Source organism: Phascolarctos cinereus, unplaced genomic scaffold (assembly GCF_003287225.1).
Source record: "Phascolarctos cinereus isolate Bilbo 61053 unplaced genomic scaffold, phaCin_HiC Scaffold_9;HRSCAF=440, whole genome shotgun sequence".
Lineage (NCBI taxonomy): Eukaryota > Metazoa > Chordata > Mammalia > Diprotodontia > Phascolarctidae > Phascolarctos > Phascolarctos cinereus.
In genome coordinates this window covers 209,568,395-209,590,807 of record NW_027556402.1, presented here as the reverse complement: position 1 = coordinate 209,590,807, position 22,413 = coordinate 209,568,395, and the positions used below count along the sequence as shown (strand labels likewise).

At 40.1% G+C, this 22,413-nt stretch overlaps 1 protein-coding gene across 1 annotated transcript in view; it reads right to left on the bottom strand.

The window, feature by feature from the left end:
- SOX6 (SRY-box transcription factor 6) overlaps positions 1 to 22,413 on the bottom strand; it is a 520,387-nt gene that overhangs the window by 211,194 nt on the left and 286,780 nt on the right. The window contains 2 exon segments of the mRNA XM_021005404.2: positions 9,339 to 9,407; positions 12,926 to 13,098. Coding sequence (XP_020861063.1) covers positions 9,339 to 9,407; positions 12,926 to 13,098 — 242 coding nt within the window.

Here is a 22,413-nt window from a genome sequence, read left to right as displayed (position 1 = left end):
CTGAACTATGCTAGCTTCAAAAAACAGACATACAACACAGATATAAAATATATTTCAACCACTCAATATTTTTAATTTAAATTATATGCCAAAGTAATTAGATGAGAAAAAGATTCAGGATCTGTGGCACCGCCCAGCAGGGAATGTTGACCTGAGTAACTCCCCTCTTGCCTTCCCCCTCTTAGGCTAGGAGGTCATCCTGCAAAGAGGACTGCCAGTGTCCACAAAGGAGGAGATCATCACCAAAAAAAAGGTAAGGAAATGCTTAAATTGCTACAAGATCCACATACCAGGTGGACGTTGGTGACTCATTTGGCCTCCAATGGCGAGAAAAAGAGAATGCCAGAAGTTTTTCTTCCTGCTATATTTTGTTGATATGACTGCTTGCCTTTTGCTTATATTACACAAGTGACAGTGGTATTGATGGTGAAACTGAACATCCAAATATAAAAATGTAGATCTTAGAAGTGACTTCAAACCTATAGTTAAGCCTCCTGCCATATCACTAATGGAAAGAGTCAGCTGAAACTCAGAAAGGTTAGGTGACCTGCCCAAGGTCAAACAGCTAATAAGTGCTCAAGGGATACTTGGAACCCAGGTCTCTTGGCACAGTGATCTAGAAGGACACCATACTTCCTTGATAGAGATTAGGCCCTCTTCCTTTTTTTTTTTTTGCTTAGGTGATCAGAGTTAAGTGACTTTCCCAGGGTCACACAGCTAGTAGGTGGTAAATGTATGAGGCAGGATTTGAAATTAGGTCCACCTGCTGACTCCAAGGCAAGAGCTCTATTCACTGTGCCACCTAGCTGCCCCCCCCTTTCCATTTTCAAAAATCACAAGAATGGGTATCCCAAGTCTTTTTTCCTGATGATGACCAATTCTGAATTTCCTTGGGATGATGACTTGGAGTGAGAAGCCCTGGTTTGAATCCTTGCTCTGACACTAGCTATGTGAACTTGGACAAGTCTTAATTTCTCTGATCCTCAATTTCCTCATTTGTAAAGTGGGGGGGGGAGAGACATGATACTTTTATTACCTACTTCACAGGCTTATTGTGAAAAATAAATTAGATTCACTCCACACTCTTTATGTGTTGGGTTTATTTGGTTAAGAATACTAGGTCCACTGGAGGGGCTGTGAGAATGCAAGTGGATGACAGAAAGAGGGGAGGGCAGCTTACTACCTCTGCTTTCCATAGGACTCCCCACAAAGTAAAAGGAGGGGGCGTGGCAATGGCAATGGAGCTGGAGATTTAACAGGAAAGAGGATCGCCAGCAGCTGGAAGACGATGCCTGCTCTAAGGTTTCAGAAAATGGCAGCTGACTATTAACACTACACCACTGGCTCATGGAGTCAAGTTGTCAACTAACAACTTTGCTCTATTTCTAAGTCGACTGACTTGCATTTCCATAAGCATGCTAGTGTTTATAACGGGGAGAATGCCACGAGGAATGAAGTCGCGGCCAGAATTTCTATTTTCAACCGTTGCTGCTCTCAGTAGCTTTACCTAGTCTTTATAATCCAGAAACTTGGTTATTAAAATGTTTGAGGCAGGCTCTCGTGCATCTATCATTACTTAAAAAGTTAATTAGATTACATAAAAGAAATAATTAGATTTGCATTTTTATCCTGGTTTGAAACTTCCAAAGAAGATCACAACAGCATGCCTGTGGGGCAATTAGAAACAGCACAGAGCGGCGAAACAGACATGGGAGAGAGGGTCTGTTTTTCCTGGCTAATTCATGATTGAAGATACAATTACAAAATATTTTAAGGGTTTGCTGAAGCTGGGGGCTATTCCTAGACTTCTAAGCTTTGTTTATAACCCTCGCTTCATTTCAAGGGAGGATCAGATCTATGCACGGTGCCAATAGACAGATCCTGTTGCTTTCAATGGGTTTATTTGGTCCTGCTCTGAGCCTGCTGGAAGGGGATCAGTTTCATGATCAATAACACACAAAAAAGGGACTATTCCCTGGAGTCAAAACAGTAGCAATGTAATTGCTTTTTGCTTGTCAATGCTAAATACAATTTACAAACAGGAGATACAACTAAGACAGACAGAGTGGAACTCCATCTGAAGCCTGGCTCACAGCTGCCTCTTCTTCTCCCAGTCTTCCTACTAGCTGGTCTAACATCCCCAAAAGGCAATAAATGAAAGGTCCAGCTCTTAAAATTGGAGGTCAATTAGATACTTAATGATGAAGCATATCTTTAAATATATCCCTGCTATTATTATCCTAGCAAAAAATTAATTAACCAGGTCATGTGGGCCATGAAGGCTAATGTGGAATGTAATTATTCCTGATCTTTAGACATGTACTTCACATAAGGAATGAGTCCTTATTCAGCTAACCAGCTACCTGAATTGTAAAAAGGGAATCCTGCTGAAGAAGAGGGGTTTACCTTCTTAAAATCCAAACCTCAACTCTGAATGACTCCAATGTATCAGTTAAAACAAAAGGAAGTCAGCTCTTCAATAATGACATAATCATATCTGGCATTGCCTCAGGAAAGACAAAAATGAGAACACAAGTTTGTGGATGTCAAATCATACAGATGAAACAAAATCCACAATGGCAAAGTATAGACCCTTCACACACACACACACATACACACACACACACACACACACACACACACACTCACACAGGCACAAATTAAAACCAAAGTAGAAATACTGTCTGAAAAAAAAAAGTGAAAATGTCTGAAACATAACTCCCTTTTCTCAGTAGACTCCGTGTATGTATGTATGTGTGTGTGTGTGTGTGTGTGTGTGTGTTGTTGTATGCATGTGTATATACAGATATGGGATGTATACACTGGGAAATGTGGTTCCTGTGTCTATTTAGATCAAAATGAGATACTAAAGTGATTAATTAACTAAATGTTAACTATTACTATTGATTTGCTTAAATGTTTTTATTTGTTACAAAAAGGTCTCAATGGTAGAGGCAGAGGGTGATTAAAAGGAAATGATTGATGTAAAAAGGCATCAAGAAAATATTAACAAATAAAATATAGTTGAGGGTCTTTATTGGAACTGAAGGATGATGGAAAACACCTCCATATTCAGTATCTTTAAAGGAAGAGTGTAATCACAGAATAGAATCATGGAACTTTGAGCTGGAAGCAAGAATAGAAGGTCTATTTTAACACTGATTTTACAGATGAGGAAATTGAAGCTGAGAGAGGAAATCAGATTATACAGTGAATTACTATCAAACCTGAGACTCCACGATCACATTCATTCATTAATTCATTAATCCATCAATTCAAAAATTCTGTGTTTTCAGAATACTCAAAAATATACCACACACCATGGACTATAACACTAAAGGGGAAACTTTTCAGAAGTACTGAATTGTATCCATGAAGCAAGGAAACCTCTGCTAACTACTACTGCTAACTACTGACCTTGAACAAGTCACTTTATCTCTCTATAAAATAAGGGGACTGAGCTAAATGAACTTTGAGATCTCTCTTGCTATAAAGCCCATGAATCTAACAGGACTGGGATCTAGCATCTCAATTTCCTTACAAGTGATGATGCATTATTTTTTGCCTTCTATCACATAAACCTCACTGTGCACTAGTCACTTAGAAGAAAAATTAATAATAAAAGTAGATGATACTGTGTCACTATTTGTACAAAGAAGTATTTCCACTTACTGCTATTGGTTTGAAGAAATTGAAAGTTCAGGCAGGACTCAATCTATATAGGGATGCTGTTCACTGGGAAATTTGGAACAAAGTGAGTAAAGTATATATGGATGCTGTTTTCATAACATAGCAAATGCAAGCCACTTGAGAAAAGCTAAAAGTGGGTTTTAAGAACACATAAGTCATTGCATGGCACCATTCATATCTGGAAAATGTGACTTTCTCATAGCACTATTTTAATGACCTAAATTCTTGTAATGACTGAGTTTCTTTTAACATGTTCTGGATATTGTGTCTCTCAAGACTATCCATGAAAGCTCCACAGGCCAAGAACTGACCACATAAAGTTTGAAAAAGAGATCTGTGAAGTCGGAAGAAAAGGATCCAAAAGAAAACAAGAAAATTCTTCAATTTCTCTTAGCATCTTTCCATGTTTAATACTGTTGATTAAAGAACTGTAAACATCTTTGATCTATTTCCAACTCTCTTATGGATTAAAAATGTATTTTGTTTACTAGTTAAAATTACCCTAATAAACATGACTCATCAAAAGAAAAGCAAGGACACTGTGTGATAAGGCAACAGGGGAAAGACAGAGGGGGGAACCCAGATGCAATTTATCTAGCAATTATCTATGACATGGAACCAAAAGATGACAGACCACATTCCTAAATGGTACAATCCACAGTTCTTGAATGTTATTGGTTTTCTTATACATAGGCTTAATGCAGACGGTGAGATTTTCTGCAATGAAACCAAAGCAAGGGAAAAAATATCTTCCTAAGATTTTTCAGACTTACTGAAAAAAAGTTATTCAATTTCCATCATGTGTTCTGGGACAGTCACTTTTTTTTTCAAAAGAGAAAGGAACCTTGAAAGTTCACTCTCAAAATACCTGCCAAACTATCTATATTCCTGTGGATGGACAGACACATAAAAAATAAATATGTACATGTACATGAGGAGTATATGTGTGTGTGTGTGTGTGTGTGTGGTTTATAGAACACAGTAAATGCTTAATAAATGGCTGACTTATTGATTTGACTCAAATTATTCAAACTATTATTTTTATTGGGACCCTCACAGTCTTAGAAATTATATTTGAAATTTTCAGTTATTAACACAGAAAAAAATTGCATTCAAGATGAAGAGGAGGAAAAAAAAGACATTGCCTTTTATCTGCATACAAAAATTTTAGTGATTGAAACATTCCTATTACACTTATGTCCTTTCTTTCTCTAGAAAGACTCTCTGGTCTGAAAGCTCTAGAAGTTGTTCATGTTTTCATTTGCCCCATTCCCTCCATACCAGCCCTCAAAAATCTCATCACAGCTCTTGCACAGATATTGTGAAAACCTTGGGCTATTTCCCTTTCTCTAGACAGAAGTATGCAAAACTCAAAGAATCAGTGCCAGTTCATAAGAGAGTAGCAAAAAAAAAAAAAATAGAGAGTCTTCCTGAGTTCAAACCCCTGGTGTTGCAGTCAATCCTGTTCCATTCGTCAAGTCTGCAATTCCCAGGGTTGACCATGGGTGCAAGGACTTGGTATCTGCTGTACCCAGACCTTCCCTAGAAGGCAGGGGTAAAAATCTAAAGTTTAGAGAGATATTAGAGATTATCTAAACCAAGGGTTCTTAACCTATTGTCTGTGAACATTTTATTATTATTTTTAATAAACATATTTCAACATGATTCGTTTCTTTTATAATTCAACGTACTTTGTTTCATGCATTTTAAAACATCATTCTGAGGAGTCCACAAGCTTCACTGGACTGCCAAAGGGTTCCATGGAACAAAAAGGTTAAGAACTTCTGAGGTTAATGACTTATTCAGCCATGCAGAATAAGTAGCAGAGAAGTATTGGAACCCAGGCCTGCTGATTTCAAATCAAGGAAAGGCTTAATTTTTCTTTTGAGTAAAACTAATCTCTAAAGTCACCTATCCTAAAGATTCCCTGCTAATATTGTGGGCATAAATGGGATATTTTATGTTAAAATTAGCACAATTAACATTTCTAGTCTATATTTGTCCATTTGGTGGTTAGTTTAAAAAAAATACGTCAAAAAGTGTGAGCCTTCTAGTCATTTAGAAAGTAAGATAGTTTGATATAGTAAATACCTACTCTGTTACTGTTTAAGAGATTGATAAATTCTGTGTAAGCAGTGGGTGTTTTCCACATTTGAAAAATTCCTTGCATGGTCTCACAGTGATAAGATAAATGCTGAAAAGAGATGAGGAGTTGTTGAAGACATAAAGAACTACAGCTATGAGGTCCCTTATTTTCTCTTACTTCATTGAGCACAAGATGCTGTTAGAAACAGTCTGACATTGCTAAAATGAATAGGACCATAGCACTTTTACCACACTCATTGGGAAATGGGATGGACAACTGTGGATGTTCTCCAAGCATGTCAGTAGAATGACTTAACAGTTAAGAAAATGAGCATAGGATCCTGGTGTTTCATAAAAATATGAAGTGAATGTTAGACCAGCCTTGGGAGCACTGTAACAAACCAGTAGGGTCATACTTAAGTAGTATGTAGCCATGGCTTTCCATAATTAGGAAGTAGACCATAATGAGGATTTCAAAGACAGATTGTTTGATTTTCCCCCTTAAATTCTGCTAAAGTTCATAATTTTAAGAAAAATGTGTGTTTTTTTGCTAGAAAGCAAGAAAACAAAAGGTTTCCCCCTCCTTTTTAAACTGAATAGCTACTAGGAAGTTCTACTGCATGACTAGGCTTAACAGTTCCATGAGAAAAAGAGCCATTTCATGTCACAGACTAATAACTATACAATTATATGCAGGTAATAAATACTAATAATAGTTCATAAATAATGCCTTGGACTTACTTGGTTCCTTTCATCTGAGGTCTTCAGAGCCATTTACAAACATTAATTAAGAAGGCCAGTTGAAGTCCAAGCAACATAACGCTGGGATGAGAAGTAAAATATTGGAAATCTGGGAGTAATAAAACCACTAAGGGCAGCAGCCAAGGAGCAAGAGTAAGAAACTCACCGAAATGCAGCCCTCTCAGAGAGACACTTCCATCTCTGCTTGGCAAATAGGAGGGTCATAAAGAGTAAATAGCCATTGAATCGTTTCACACGCACCGTGTGCTTAGGAAGGGATCCAGGGAGGAAAATGCAGAAAGTGAAAGGTTAAAAGTCCCGACCTCAGCAGTAGGAAAGGCACTGACAGTTCTAGTAAGTCTGGTGTAAGAGAACACCTGAACAGTTATTTAAGAAACTCAGTAGGAATCACAAGATGGTCATCATCAAAAATTCTAACAAGATTTAATTGTGCAGACAGGCAAGACCCCAAGATGAAATACAATTCTCCCACATTTAGACATCCTGCAACTGGGCTAATAGTTTTTGTAAGCACAGAATACAAGATTAGGACTAAAGAAACATTTGGCTGAAATGCTGAACAATCACTGGATAGAGGAGCTCATCCGATGTGCCGATGACTGTAATGGGCTTCCCTGATACATAGTTTTGTGTTGAGTTCTAAATGCCACATTTTAATAGGACTATTGACAAGGCTGAGTACATTAAAAGGAAAAGGACTGCGATGATTAGGGGTCTGAACCACCATGATTTATAAGGATCAGATAGAGGAACAGAGAACTCCTAACCTAGGGAACACTTAAGGGGAATATATTCCTTGTCTTCCCACAAGTCAAGAGGTGTGAGGTGGTAGAAGGGTTGGACTCATTCCATGGGCTCCAGAGGAAGTCACAGGGACACAATTTTGGTGATGAGTTGTCCAACAACTGAGTGGGCTACCTTGTGATACAGAGAATTCCTCAAAGCTGCTTAAATACAAGTTAGACAGCAAAAAAGAAAAGCAAACCAAACCAAACCAGGTCCTTTTTCAACAGCTAACTGGCCTCTCTTAATACTTGTGAAGTTGATTTCTGAACCCATGTGTAAGGCTTACTACTTATTTTCCTAAATTCCATCTTATTAGGTTCAGCCCAGCAGTCTAGCCTGTCAAAGATCTTTGTAAATCCTAACTCTGCCATTCAGTGTTTTAGCTGGCTCGCCCAGCTTTGCATCATCCGTGAATCTTACGAACATGCCATAAAATTTTATATGTTGTCTCCCCTGGTTTGAATGTGAGTCCTCTGTGGGCAGGAACTGTCTTGATTTTTCTATTTGTAGCCCCAGGGCTTAGCACACTGCTATGCACAGAGTCAGCACGTATTAAATGATGTACCATTCGTGGACTCATTCATTCATACCTTTATCTAAATTATTGACAAAAGTGTTGTATGGTACAGGATGAAGTACAGATCACCTACTGGAGACCTCCTGCCAAGCTAACATTGAACCATCAATAACCATTCTTTGAGTCCAGCCATTCAATCAGTCTTGTCTATATCCATTTTTTGCACAAGAATAGTAGTAGACGCTTGATTAAGTGCTTTGCTAAATTTTAAGCTAACTATATTTATAGCAAATTGGAAAAAAAAAAAAAGGTCAGTCTAATAGGGCCCATTTTTAAAATGAAGCCAGGTGGGTTTTTTGTAATCACAAACTTCCTTTTTCTAGATGCTCACTAACCATTCTTCCAATGACTCACTTTAGAAATTTCCCAGGAATTTAAGTCAGGCTTTCAGTTTGTAGACACTCAACCTCTCTGTTTCTCTCTCCCTCTGTCTCTCTCCCTCTCTCTCTGTCTGTCTCTGTCTCTCTCTGTCTCGGTCTCTCTCTCTCTTTCTCTCTCTCTCTTGAGAATTAGGAAAATATCTGTAGACCAGTTGGAGCTCTCCTATTTTCTGGAGTCTTTTAAATATCACTGACAGTGGCTCAGCAATCACATTGGCCAGTTGTTTCAGTACCCATTTCCAGAAAGGGAAAACCCTTTCCATCCCAACCATCTAACCATCCCAAGTCCTCATCTATCCTTCCTGTCAGGGGAGGAGAGAAGCAGGCATTCAATGCTTGAATGCTTGTGCCTTTACTTACATTTCTAAGGGCTTTTCATTTTATCTCTCTTTCTAGGTCAGATTGAAAGTTCCTTGAGAACAAGAATTATGCCTTATTCAATTTCTTACCCAACAGAGAGCCCTGTCCATAATCGAATTATTAAATTAATAGTCCTCAAGAAGAAATGAATGCCTGGAGTGAGAAGGTCAGAAGTACGAGCTGCATTCTTCTTGTTCATAAGCCCATGTGATATGGGAGATGGTCAAATCAAACCACTTCAGGTACCCGGGAGAAAAAGAAATTCTGGAAAGCTGGGTAGAGCAGTATCTCACACAAACCAAAGGACAAGCAAATCACAAACTGCAACAATGTCAGATATGGTAAAACACCAAGGAGAAAGAGGTGAGGATGAGAGCACAGAAACGCCACATTCTTCTGGGTAAATTGGTGTAATACCATGTCAGGCAAATGATGGGAGGAAAAGCACCAACGTCTGTTCCACTGACTTCTCAGAGGAGCCCAGGACATCATCAAAAAATTCACAAGCTGTGCTAGACCCCCTACTGGGTCCAACATGGCCTAGAGTCACTTGGAAAGTCATGCAGGCTGACTTTCGATAAATGCAACTCTTGCGGCTGCTCCTTGCAGGAGAGGGGCATGTCTGCAACCTGGGAAACTCCATCTTCAGGAGGGCAAGCATGAAGTGCAATCAGATGAGAGTCATAAAACACACTGACCTGAATTTGCTGCTGCAGAAGATTGATTTTGTGCTGCTGTTGCAAAAGTTGCTGCTGCTGCCTCGCAATCTGTCAGAAAGAAAGTTGTGTTAAGTTACAATGAAGTGTTTAAACCCCAAGCATCACCTCAGGTACATCTCCTGGCATCCAAACGATGTTTTATTGCACCTCTGTGGGCAAGGGCTACTGGAAAGTGAGGGAGGCAGCCAAGGAAAGGTGGAGCAAAGGACAAATCCCAACCTGGTGCCATCTCTCTGCTGGCTCCTAAATCGCTACAGGCAGATGAGCACTACTGTTTCGGGGGGGAGGTTTGCAGACGCATCATATCACCCAGACCCACACCTGTCATCTTGAAAGGTCCAGAATTTGAAATTCTGGCCCTTAGAGAATGAAGACTGTAAAACTGTAAAACTCCAGCTATACTTTTCTAATGAGATTAATTTGGGCTGAGAAAGCAGAAACTGGAAGTAAGAGTTAGGAAAAGTGAGTGGCTTTGATACAAAATCTCTCCAGACTCAACATGGGAGTTAGAGGCAGAGTTCTGTCTTTTTCAGCACCTATCAGATACAATCTTCAGAAGAACTGAAAAATTAAATAAAAGCTGCCACAGCAATCCCCAAAGCGCCCCTCCCCAATACCTATATATAGGTGCATTCCAATACAATGTCTTTGAGAACAGAGGCTACTTTCTTCTCTATTTTTCTCCTCAGCACATAGCATGATGCTTTGGACATGAGTGCCTATTAATGCTTCAAACATTCATATAGGCTCAAGTAAAACAATAACACTAACAACAAAAGCTAGCATTTATATAGAGCTTTAAGGTTTGCAAAGAATTTTACAAGTAATTATCTCATTTTTATCCTCACAACAACCCTGGGAGGTAGGAGCTATTCTTATGACATTTCAAACAGTTTACAGATGAAGAAACCACGGCAGTCAAAAGTTAGGTGATTTGTTTGTGGTCTCACAGCTAGTTAATATCAGAGAATGGATTTGAACTCAGGTCTTCCTGACTCAAGGTCCAGAGCTCTAGCCACTGTACAACCTAGCTGCTTAGATATATAGAAATACTTAATATAGAGACAGATGAGAGAAAGACAGAGAGAGAGACAGAGATAGAGACTTCATTAGTATAAGCAACTCCTGGTAAGAAGACTCCCTCTACCAAATGAAGAGAGTCTGCAATGTATAGTCTAAGAGAAATGGGGAGTGAATCAAGGGTTTGGTTAAGGAACTTGTCCAGCATCAGATAGCTAGGCTGGTATCAGGGGTAGGACTTGAACCTAGATCTTCCTGAAACTGAGGCCAATACTCTATTCACTATACAACTGTATATGCATTTATACATATTTCTATATGCATATATGAATGCATATATACATATACGTGCATATATGAATATACACATGTGTATAGATGCAGGCATCTATACACATGTGTGTATATATAATACACACACACACACACACATAGTGAAGTGAGTGAGCTATTTAAAGACCTAAACTTCCAGGTAAAAGATTTCTCAGGTTTCTGCCTTACAGAATCACTCATCCCTTCCTAAGAGGAGTGAGTCAATCTTATCATCCATATGGGGATTCCCAAACAGACACTCCATTCTTTTTCCTGGTTAGAAAATTGGATTCCATGCCTGAAAACATCTTCTGGTGTGTAGAAATAGTCTATCTACGGCTGGATGCTCTCCTCAGGGGGGACCAAACAACTTCGCTGGGATGATGGTGCTTACCACGAAGCACAGGCTAGACAGCAGGCTGCACACTATCTCAAAAATGGGATTGTTGCAGCTTTAAGTCTTGAAGGCAACTCGATGGCCAGAGGAAGCTCCCTTCTAGGTCAGGCTGCAGTGGAGAAAAATGGGCAGGGAAGGGAGCAGGTCCAAGGTGGCCCCTGGCTTTAAAGGTGCTCTTAAGGAAAGAGCAAGTGACTTGTCTTCCTATTTCTCAGCCCTAAAACAGAAAGAGGCTGGACCTGTATTCTAGGGACATTGTGGATCTAGGAGATGGAAGGGACAGAACTTCAGTCCTGGGCTGCACTGCCCAGGCCTCCCAAGAAGAAGAAAGCAAATTCCCCAGGCCAGTGAGATGACTGGCAGAGTGGTGTTGCCCAGGACCCAAGTGTCGCTTCAATGGTGGGTTGGCGTCCTAGGAGTAGGTCAGTGGAGCTTAGGCCAGGGTAACTCAGTTGGAGGGGGAGAAGGGAAAGGAAAGGATTCCACTCTAGCCCATGGACACAGCCAGCTGTCCTTGACACAGTCCAAATCACTGGAGCACAGCTCACACTGCAGCTCTTGGTTTGATGCTAGGGCCTCTGAATATTTATTTCCTGCTTGGAAACCAGTGAAACACCACCAGGCATCTAATATTGATGGTACCTCCTAAGTGATAAAGTGATGCATAGAAATGCATCCCAAACACCACATCGCAATTACCATCATCCACTCTGGATGTATAGGCTTGACACAGTGAAGTATGGGACATAAGCACCATGTGGCTCAAATTCTGAATTTTATTTGCCAATCGGCTGAGATACATGCTCGCTTCATTGGGCATGACAACCTAGTTTTAAGTGTCATTTAATTTTCATTTTGAAATATAATTACAAAGTGTTCACTGTAAGATATCACTCGTCTGCAAATGTGTCAAGATTAATTTGTGCTAGCTTATTCACAAGTGTCAATAGTTAATTACTGTGTCATCTCTGGATGGCTAAATGACATTCTAACTTCTGATTTTTTACAGTCTTCCTTTATGTTATTTTCCATTAGAGGCTGAGTCCATATTCCTACATGTGGGCAAATATTCAAGCACATAAAATACCAGACGTCACAACTCATTAAAATCAACAGAGCATATATTGCTCTATATACCCCTATAAAATACATTTAACTGAAAAGATAATTCCAGTAATAATGTCAGATTCCTAAAAACTGCACATTAATTTGGGTCTGTCTGATCTAATGCCTACAGGACTGCTCCATGGAATCATTGTTGTTAAGATTACTGCACTCTAATGAGATGTATAGAGTGTTTGGGAGAGTGACTACCTTTAAAATTATATAGTTTAAACTTTATTATTCATCTTGTTTCCTTTTGACTAGTTTACAGACAGTTTTTAAAACCAGGAAGAGTTTCCTAAGCTGAGCTCCGTGGTTCAAGTTCATAGGTCCTTAAGAAAGTAAATTTTCACAATCTTGGAAAAAAGTATGGGAATTTGGCTTGAAAAATTCACCTGTGCTAATAAAAGGCAAGTGTATCAAATACCTACAGGGAGAACTATCCCTAAGCGACTGACTCCCCACCATTATTAATCTAATACACTGGCCCCATTATTCTAGAATAATGCATGTTATAGCTACTTTGTCGGGCTGATAGACTCTTCCCTTTGACCTCAAATGACACCCCCCAAAAAACTCCAACAGGTTCTGATCTGCGGGCGTGACGTTTGAGGGAGTCACTGTGCCCACATCCTCCCCAACGTCATGAGGCTGATCCAGGTGACGCTCAGCCCTCTGTACGGGGATCCAAGCCCAGGCTTGGGCAGGTCAGCCTCCTCTCTGGGTGCCTCACCTGCTCTTGCTGCTGGCGAGCTAGGTCCATCTGCTGCCTCTGCTTCTCAATCTGGGAGGCGGCTAGCTTTTTCTGCTCATCGTGCGCAGCCAGGAGCTGCTCCCGTAAGCTGATCAGTTGGGTGATCATGGTGGAGAGCTGCCGTTCTTTCTCTGCCAGACTCTCAGGGGTGCCTAAAGGGGAAAGAAGAAATTGGGCATGTCTAGGAAAATTCTGACATGCAAGAGAGCAAGATACACAAAGGCACGTTGAGCCTAAGACACCCAACTGTAGTGTACAAATGGTGGCTTTCCCACACACCAATCTAGATCTGGAAAGGATCCCAGGAGCCAGCAAAGCCAACTCTCCATTTTCCAGATAAAGAAACTGAGACTCAAGGAGGGCCTCTGAGCCCAGGGCCAGGCCTTTTCCTACGGTACTGTTCCCTCAGAGATTATCCCAGTGGGTGAATGCAGGCCATCTTCACAAAGGCAGAGAGACAAGAAATCAGGAGAACAAGCATTTTGCTGATGGGAGCTGGATTTCTTAACCTTTTTTATGTCATGGACCCCTTGGGCAGTTTGAGGCAATCTCAGAATCATACTTTTAATGCATAAAATAAAATGCACAGGATTACAAAGGAAATTAATTCTATAGAAATATCATTATTAAAATATTTTAAAAGCAAGTTCACAAACCCCAAGTTAAGAACCATCACACTAGAGTAATTAATGACATGCAGCAAAAAGGGAGTCTCATCTTCCAACCCCAAAATAAGAGCAACAAATCAGTTTCTCAACTACAGACAGGAGAGACACGGCTGGACAACAGCTATTGTGAAAATGACCTGGGGATTCCAACGGCCTGAAAGTTCAACAGAAGGAAGCACCATGGTATGGCCAGCCAGCCAGCCAGCCAGTGTGATCTGAGGCTACATTAAGAGACAAGAGTCAAACTACCTTCAGGCAGGGTAAGACCCGATTTACTGCGTCCAGTTCTTGGGTGCCACAATTTAGGAAGGTCATTGACAAACTGGAGCATGTCCAGAGGAGGGCACTCGGGATGGGAAGGAAGGAAGGAAAGAAGGGGAGGAGGGAAGAATGGAAGAAAGGAGAGAAGAAGGAAGGGAGAGAGAGAGGAAAAAAGGAAGGGAGAGGGAAGGAGGGAAGAAAGGAGGGATGAAGGGAAGAAAAGAGGGAAGGAAGGAAAAAGGGAATGAAAGAAGAAAGGGAAGAAATGAAGTAGGGAAGGAGGGGAGAAAGAAGAGAAGGAAGGAAGGAAAAAAGGAAGGGAGGGAAGAAGGGAAGAAAAAAGAGAAAGAAGGAAGAAAGGAGAGAAGGAAGGAAGGAAGGGAGGGAGGGAGGGGCAAAAGGAGGAAGGAAAGGAAGAAAGGAGGGAAAGAAGGAAGAAAGGAGGGAAAGAAGGAAAAAAGGAAGGAAAGAAGAAAGGGAGGGAAGGAGGGAGGGGAGAAGGGGAGAAAGAAGAGAAGCGCAGAAGGAAGGAAAAAAGGAAGGGAGAAAAGGAGGGAAGAAGGGAAGAAAGGAAGAAGGAAGAGAGGGAGAGAGGAAATAAAGGAGGGAAGGGAGAGAGGGAGGGAAGAAGGAAGGAAGAAAGAAAGGAGAGAAGGAAGGAAGGGAGGGAGGAAGAATTTATTAAGCATCTACCATATGCCAGGCATTGTGCTAAGCACTTTACAAATACTGTTTCCTTTAATCCTCACAACAACCCTAGGAAATAGGTGCTATCATGATGCCCATTTTACAGCTGAGGAGACTGAGGCAGATAGAGGTTAAGTGATTTGCCCAGGGTCACATAGCTAGTAAGTATCTCAGGTCACATTTGAATTCAGGGCTTCCTGACTACAGGCTCAGCACTCTGTTCACCTAGCTACTTCTATAACTAAAAAGTTTTCTGTATAAAGACCAATTAAAGGAACAAGAGGAAACAAGAGAAGTTTCACCTGGTATAGAGAAGACTCGAGGGTAGCTGCCTTCAAGCATCTAAAGTACCTAAAGTATCTAAAGTCATGTCAAATAGGAATTAGATCTGTTTTTTTTCTTGGCATTCAAAGGCAGAAAGGGAACCAATAGAGGGAAGGTTGGGGGGAAGCAATTTTTTCTACAATTGATGCGAAAACTTGCTATCTGCTACTTTGATGATGCTTCTCGCCCTCAGCTGGGATCTTTGAGCAAAGAATGGATGGTAACTTGAAGGGGATATTTTAGAAAGGATTCTAGTCAGGCTAGATCACTGCTGACCTCTCTTGCAGCTCTGAGAATCTCCCAAGCCAGAATGGGACAGTAGAAAAAAACCCTGATCTGAAGACCTGGGTTGGGACACAATCTCTGTTACTACTATTTGTGCTATCTCTGCCAGTCATTTATCTCCCTGAGTCTCAGTTTCCTTCTCCATAAAATGGGTGGAGAAATTAGACTTGATCCGTAGGATCCCCAAAGTTTTCTTCAGATCCTACAATTCAGATTGTATGGAAAACAGATATTGCAAAACCAACAAAATTTTTTTTAAAAATGGTCAAGATGAGAAGTCCTCAATATTTGGTACAAATTTGTGTTTGTTTTTTAAGGATCTTTGTATACTCTGAGCTTCACCCTGAAGGGTGTCCCCTCTAGTACCATAACGCCATGTGCCATTGAGATCAGGAACCCTATTATTAAGGATAAAGAACCAGGGTGCATTCCTTTGTCTATAGCATGAGTCTAAGGAGGGACTCAAAACTACCACCAGTGAGAAGAAACTCAACATAAGATCATAGTTTTGAGGGGAGGTGGAGTAGATTGGGGGGAGAGGGTGAAGACAGGGACAAGCAAAAGTTCCCAAGTTCATTCTTTTGGAGGCAACAAGGTTGCTTTGGGGCTCCCTCACCCATTTTTTCACTTGTCATCCTTCAAAGGAAGCAAACATCCTCAGGGTTGAAAAGGTTATGCATAAGGATATGGTGTTTAATAAGGATGAAGCCTCTGAACACTTACGGCATGCACTAATGGTGCTGAACAGTCTTTTTATGGGTAAATTGCATAGCTCTCCTAAGTAAAGGGTACAGAATCCTTTTGTGAATCTAAATTAGAGCATTTCACTGTGGCACAAGATAAGAATTTCAACCCACTGTACTCGAGCCACACAGGTTTCATTATGAAGGAATGATCTATGATTTGAAAGCTTTTCAGAAAGAAGCCACCAGCTGTCAGCAACGACAAAGATAGTCTTTTTTTTTTTTTGGTGGGAGGGGTGACTAGCCTCCCGATGACTGTTCTTTCCCCCTTCATTCCTTCAGAGGCAACACCAGAAGACAAGAAGGGGGCCTGGTGATACAGAAATTAAGAAGCCCTTTTTTGTTGCTGATGGCACTGTTCCTTCACGGGATCCTGGCCAAACTAAAAACAAGGATGGCTAAAAGGTGACTCTATTGTAGCAGAGAAGCTGCCACACTCTTCAGACAAACTGCCTTGACAACCTATGGCCACAATGCAGACTTTGTAGCCTACGAAGAGTGACTCAGGAACAATGGTGGAAAATCACACCTGTATGCGGAATTTTTATTTTACACATTGTTAAAATAAATTTATAGAGTAGATATAGTTTTTCACAAAACACTGGAGAATGTAACTCATGGACAAGAAAAATTAGATTATATCAGGTGATGTGATCAGATACTTCCCAGGTCTAATGACGCCAGTAAACAAAGCTAATGGACATTCGGGGAACAAGAGGGATCTAGGCAAAAGAAAGAACTGTTTAGCCCATAAGGTTCTTAAACTTTAAAAAAAAAAAGTCTCCTTCAGCATATCAGGAAACTTTGCCAAAAGCATAAGAGACTTTGTTACTAAGAGGAACAAAGTAGGAATAGGGAAAGAATTAAGAAACACACACCTTCCCAAAGATGTACTGATAATTGGACATATCCAAACATGCAAGATAAGGCATCTGTATTGTCTTCTTTGTAATCTATTATGAGGCTGTTGTTTTTTTAATATCTCAAAATGCTAGTAAAATATAAAATATAAAAATATCTTAATTAATAAAAGCCTAAGTAACCACCTCTTTTTCTGATCTATTATTTCTCAGATATTTACCTGCCTGCAGGCCATGAGCTAAGTTTAGTTTGAGCACAGCAACAGTGCTGGCTCTGGAATTTAGAAGATCTGGGTTCAAAATCTCCCCTCTGACACTTCCTGACCACTTGTCATTTCACGTCCCGTGGCCTCCGTTTCCTGCTCTGCAAGATGAGAGGGTCAGATGAAACAGCCTCTGAAGCCCCTTCCAGGACAAAATCTAGGGGCCTGTGATGGGACCTGTGTGATCATAACACTTTTGTGTACAACTTTAGGCAAGTTGTGTCCTGTGCTTCTTTCATCTGGAAAATGAAGAATTTCATTTAGATGACTCTTAGGGTCCCCTTCAACTCCAAATCTATAAACCATGATCATCTTCTCTGTGCTTGTGTGTGTGTGTGTGTGTGTGTGTGTATGTGTGTGTTTATGGCACACATAGATACAGAGAGGGAGACAGACTAAAGATAGAGGTCCCAGGGAATTGGAATTATTGGGAGTCACTATGACAAGAGTCACTTAGGACATTAGGATTCCCCTAGCGAGGACTGGGGACTTTTTTTCTTACAGATTTATTAAAATATCCTCACAAACTTCAATCACTTTGATTCAACATCAAGTTTTTATTAAGCACCCACCTAGAGCAGGCACTGAGAGAGAGCTCAGGATACCAAGATAGCGGATCCCTTTCTCCTCTGCCCAAGAATTCCAGGACTGAGGAGGACATGGAAAAGGTTTCTTATCATCTATTTAAAGATGAGAACAACAGATTTCCCAACTTAGAAAAGAATCACTCTGGTATAGAAGTAATTGGCCTGGGGTCCATGAACTTTTAAAAAAATTTATAACTGTTTCGATATAATTGGTTTCCTCTCTGATTTGTGTATTTTATTTCAAACATTTTGGTATTACGAAACAAAGTGAAGCACTCTGTGGAACTTTTACAAACATGACATCCTGCCCTCGATAGGTTTTTATCACACACTTCAGTGACATATGTCTCCAGGACCTGAAACAGACATCAAGGGTCAGGAGGAGTCAAGAGGCCTGAGGGGTTTGGCATTTGCATTTGTTTGTTTGTTTTGGAGGATCCAAATCTAGGATTTTATTAGTGGGGCACCTTCTGCCACCAAACAGATCCCAAATTCTCCTTTAATATACAGACTCAGGACATTGTTTGAGGCCCTGCAGTTCTAGCAACTTGTTCATGGTCATTGAGCTACTGACCGTCACAGTCAGGATTAAACACCAGGCAGCCTCCCTCTGACGTGCTTTCTTTCTACTCTACATTGAAAACTGTACGGTTTTCTTTTTCTTTGCAACTGCATGTTCTTTCTTTGTGTTTTAACTTGGCAGATATGGTTTATCAATTAGGCTCTGGACCATTATGGTTGGACTACTCTGAAACTCTCAAGACTTGACAGGAGGGTGGATTAGTGCATGCAGTATTCTTTGGAGAGCTAGGGTGGCATGATATAAACATACCCACTGAATATTGAGCCTCCTGAGGGTCAAACTAAAGTGCTACCATGGACTAGTTTACAAACCCAAAGTCTGTGAATTTTGTTTTGTATCATTTTCCTTTCCTACTACTTACTGCATTTGCTCGGTTACAAACTCTGGTTTGAAATTATGCATTTTAGTGCTGAGCACCCAGTAGGTACTTAATAAATATTTGCTGGTTCACTGGCAAAAAAAAAAAAAAAGAAATGATGCATTTTAGAGCTATGGTACAGGATATTTATTTTAATTACCTGAAAGTAGTAGATGTGTTTCCGTGATAGATAAAATCGCAATATCTGAGTGGGTTCCAAGGACTGACCTCAGGAATGGAGAAGAGCTCATGCCCAGAAATCAAGAGACCACAGTGCCCTTAGAAATAATCTGGCCCAGCAATTCCTCACTTTTTTATGTGTGTCATGGTCTGTTTGGGCTGTCTGGTGAAACCTACAGAACCAGTCTCAGGAAAATGTTTTTAAATCACAAACTGCCTAGGATTGTAAAGAAAACCATTTATACCAAAATACAGTTACTAAAATATATTGGAAAAAGAGAACAGAGGTTAAGAACTCTACACCTAACCCAAGTGCCTTATTTTACAGAAAGAAAACTGCCCTCCAAAGAGCTATAGGAGCTTGCTCACAATCACATGTAATAAGTAACAGAGGGTCAGGATTCAAACTCAGGTCCTTCTGACTCTCCCAAGTTCCAATAAACAATTCCAATAGAAACTCTGTCCTAGAATAGAAACTACAAAGAATGTAGTTAAAAACAGTGGGTACCCTACAGGACACAGTGGAGTAATGCTGAGATACCCCTGGCATGTCAAGAGATGCCAGGAGATTATCCCAAGCACTCTGATACTCTATCTTGCCTCTCAATGGAAAAATCTAGCCATTAATTATAGTTTAAATTCTGATAAAGTAGCAAACTGGACAGATTCAAAGGTCCTGCCTAGGCCATCGGAGGTCACTGGGAGCTGCTTGCCAACATCATCTGTTTCACATCCTTCAGGCTGAAAGCTCTGCTTAGCCTCTTTGCTCATCCAAATAACAAAAGAGGCTTTCTCTGAACACATGGCTTAGGAAGGGAGTGAACAGAAAGCCTTCCTCCGGAACATTAGGAAAGTCGGCCTGCCTGCCTTCCTCCAGCGTCATATCTCATGTGTCTGAAATTCAACTATGAACGTATATTCTCTAATTCCAAAGACAGTGCTTTTTTGGGCTTCATTTTTCCGTGTGTGTGTGTGTGTGTGTGTGTGTGTGTGTGTGTGTGTGTGTGTGTGTGTGTGTGTGTGTGTGTCTGTGTGTGTCTGTGTGTCTGTGTGTCTGTGTGTCTGTGTCTGTGTCTCTCTCTCTTTTGTTCCATGGGGTCGCCTTTATCCCCAAACCACATCTGTCTTGACTTTCTCTCAGATTTGTCAGGTGGATCACTGCTCCCCAGGGCCTGCTCCAGCTGAAGTATTTTAATTTGACTAAACACCTGATTTATTTTATCTCTCCGATGAGAAAGGCAGTTTGTCTTAATAGAGCCTGTCAGCCCACAGTCCCATTCATGGCAATTTACAGGCAGCCAGGGACGCTGGAAGAGAAGAGTGCTGTGATTCTGTACTTTTTCCTCCTCCAGAAAGCACCTAAAAGCAGCTATTCACTGCTACTGCATGTGGCATTTTAGAACTGAATTAGCTTTTTATTCAAGTAACTACACTTGTTGTGAATAGCTTATCTGTAAAATTGCTACATTCACTACTGATTTTATTAACCTTTGGCTCTATCGCAAAATGGTCTTCAGTTAGGAAAGACCTTTAAAATTGACACATTTTTCTTAGGGGCCTTTATTCCAGTGACTTCAGATTTACTGAATTTGATCCATTGAATTCTTTACCAGTTGTACTTAAAATTTTGAGTCTCAATAGGAAGTCAATAGTGCGTAAATAAGGAAACATTTTTTTAAATGTAAATACAGTGGCAATTTCCTTCATCAAAAGTTTTCAAATACCATCCTTCATTATAACAGTTTTGAAATTAGCCCTCTAGCCTAATTTTGTGGGAATCTTAAGAAGCTGAGAAAAATCAACCAAAGATATCAACTTTTGTACTTTCCAAACTATAGCTAATACTCTGGGTTGTTCCTAGATCCTAACTAGAAGAAAGCCAATGAAAGAGATTAGGACATATAAAATCATGGCAGAGAGATCAGGTTGCTGCCTGGCTAGACAAAAATAGAAACATAATAAACAGATCACAAATCTATGCTTTAAATGTATTTAGGGCCATTTTTTTCTTGCAAGTTTCTCAAAAGCAGCTCCACATAGAATGTCTACTTGAATATGGCCAAATATTACTGAATGGGCATAAATTTTTTTTTATAAAAGGCACTACTAGGAAAAGGGGGAGGGTGGCATTGAGAAGGAACTGGAACTTTCTAGTCTGAAATCTGCTGATGCAAGCAGTTTGACTGGCACTGGACAGGACAGAGGTTTGGTTCACCCCTTTCATCATATCTCAATACATGGCTGAACTACTTAAACGATCCAAGAATTTTGATTTCCTCAAAAGCCAGCTCCCTGAGAGTAACTGTTCCCTGACAGTGGATGACCACATCATTAGAGCTAAGGCATTGTTGAATGGAAAAGCATAAAGGAAATATGGTAATGACCAAGAGAAGAAAAAAATTCTTCATTTTAATATATATCCTCTCTCTATACATGTAAGCTGCAACTTGAAAAGAGGAAATTTTTATTTTATCATCCTGACAAGTTATATTATGTAACCTGAATGTTTACTAAGCACCTTGGGCAAAGATTCTTAAGCTGGGGTCTGTGAAACTTTAAAAAAAAATTGATAATTATATTCAATATATTTGGTTTACTTTGTAATCCTGTATATTTCATTCTATGTACTTAAAAGTTTCTGATCCTGAAAAGTGGTCTGTCCATTGGCTTTACTGGACTGCCAAAGGGGTCAAGGACCAACAAAAAGGTAGAAAAACTCTGTCCTATCAAAAGTCCCTCTGCTAGGCACACAAGATTCAAAGATGAAAAATTATAGTCCTTGCCTTCATTAGGTTGATACAAAAGTGTGATAGAGGCATAGCAGAGATATGGACAAAATGCTGTAGGAAAACTTGAGAATAAAGAGATGAAACAGCTGGGAATATCAGAGAAGTTTACATGAAGGAGATGGCACGTGAGTCTGGGCCTTAAAGAAAGATAAAGATTTCAGTTGGCAGAAATGAGGAGGGAGTGTGTTCCAGGCATAGGGGAAAGCCTTGATCAAATGTATGGAGGCAAGAAAAGGCAAGACAAGATCGGGGTTCAATCTGGCCAGTGCATAATTGAGAGTTATGTGGAGTCGGCTGAAAAGCTAAGTCAGTACCAGATAGTGCAGGGTCTTAAATGGCCAGCTAAAACTGTGTTCTTGCACAAAAGCTGTCAGTCTCTAGGGAGTCGTATGATGAGGCTATGGGTATTTCTGCAAGAGATCCATGAATTCATATTCATATCCATAAATGAGTGAGCCTCCCTTTAGTTGGCTGACTGAATAAATGATTAATGAATGAAAAAGCATTTATCAAACACTGTGCTTAGCACATATTATATGAAAATACGTCTCACATAAAACGTTTCTATTTCTCAAATTCACATAGATGGTGGTGTAATAAAGAAAATATAAATTCATTTTTAAATGTTAAAAAATATATAGTACCTTTTTGCCATTATGTATTTTCTGAATCAAGATATTAATGGAACTAATTATAATCACTTGGGTGAACCAGGTCATCATCGTTATCATTATTACTATTACTATTATTATCAAAAAGGGTGTTCATCCTTGAACATATCAGGATCCACTGGCCTAGAGAACTGTAAACAAGTCTGCTCCCTGATGGTTTCTACAGTGGGCTCATCACACCTAACTTTAATGAACTCAAGAGGACTTA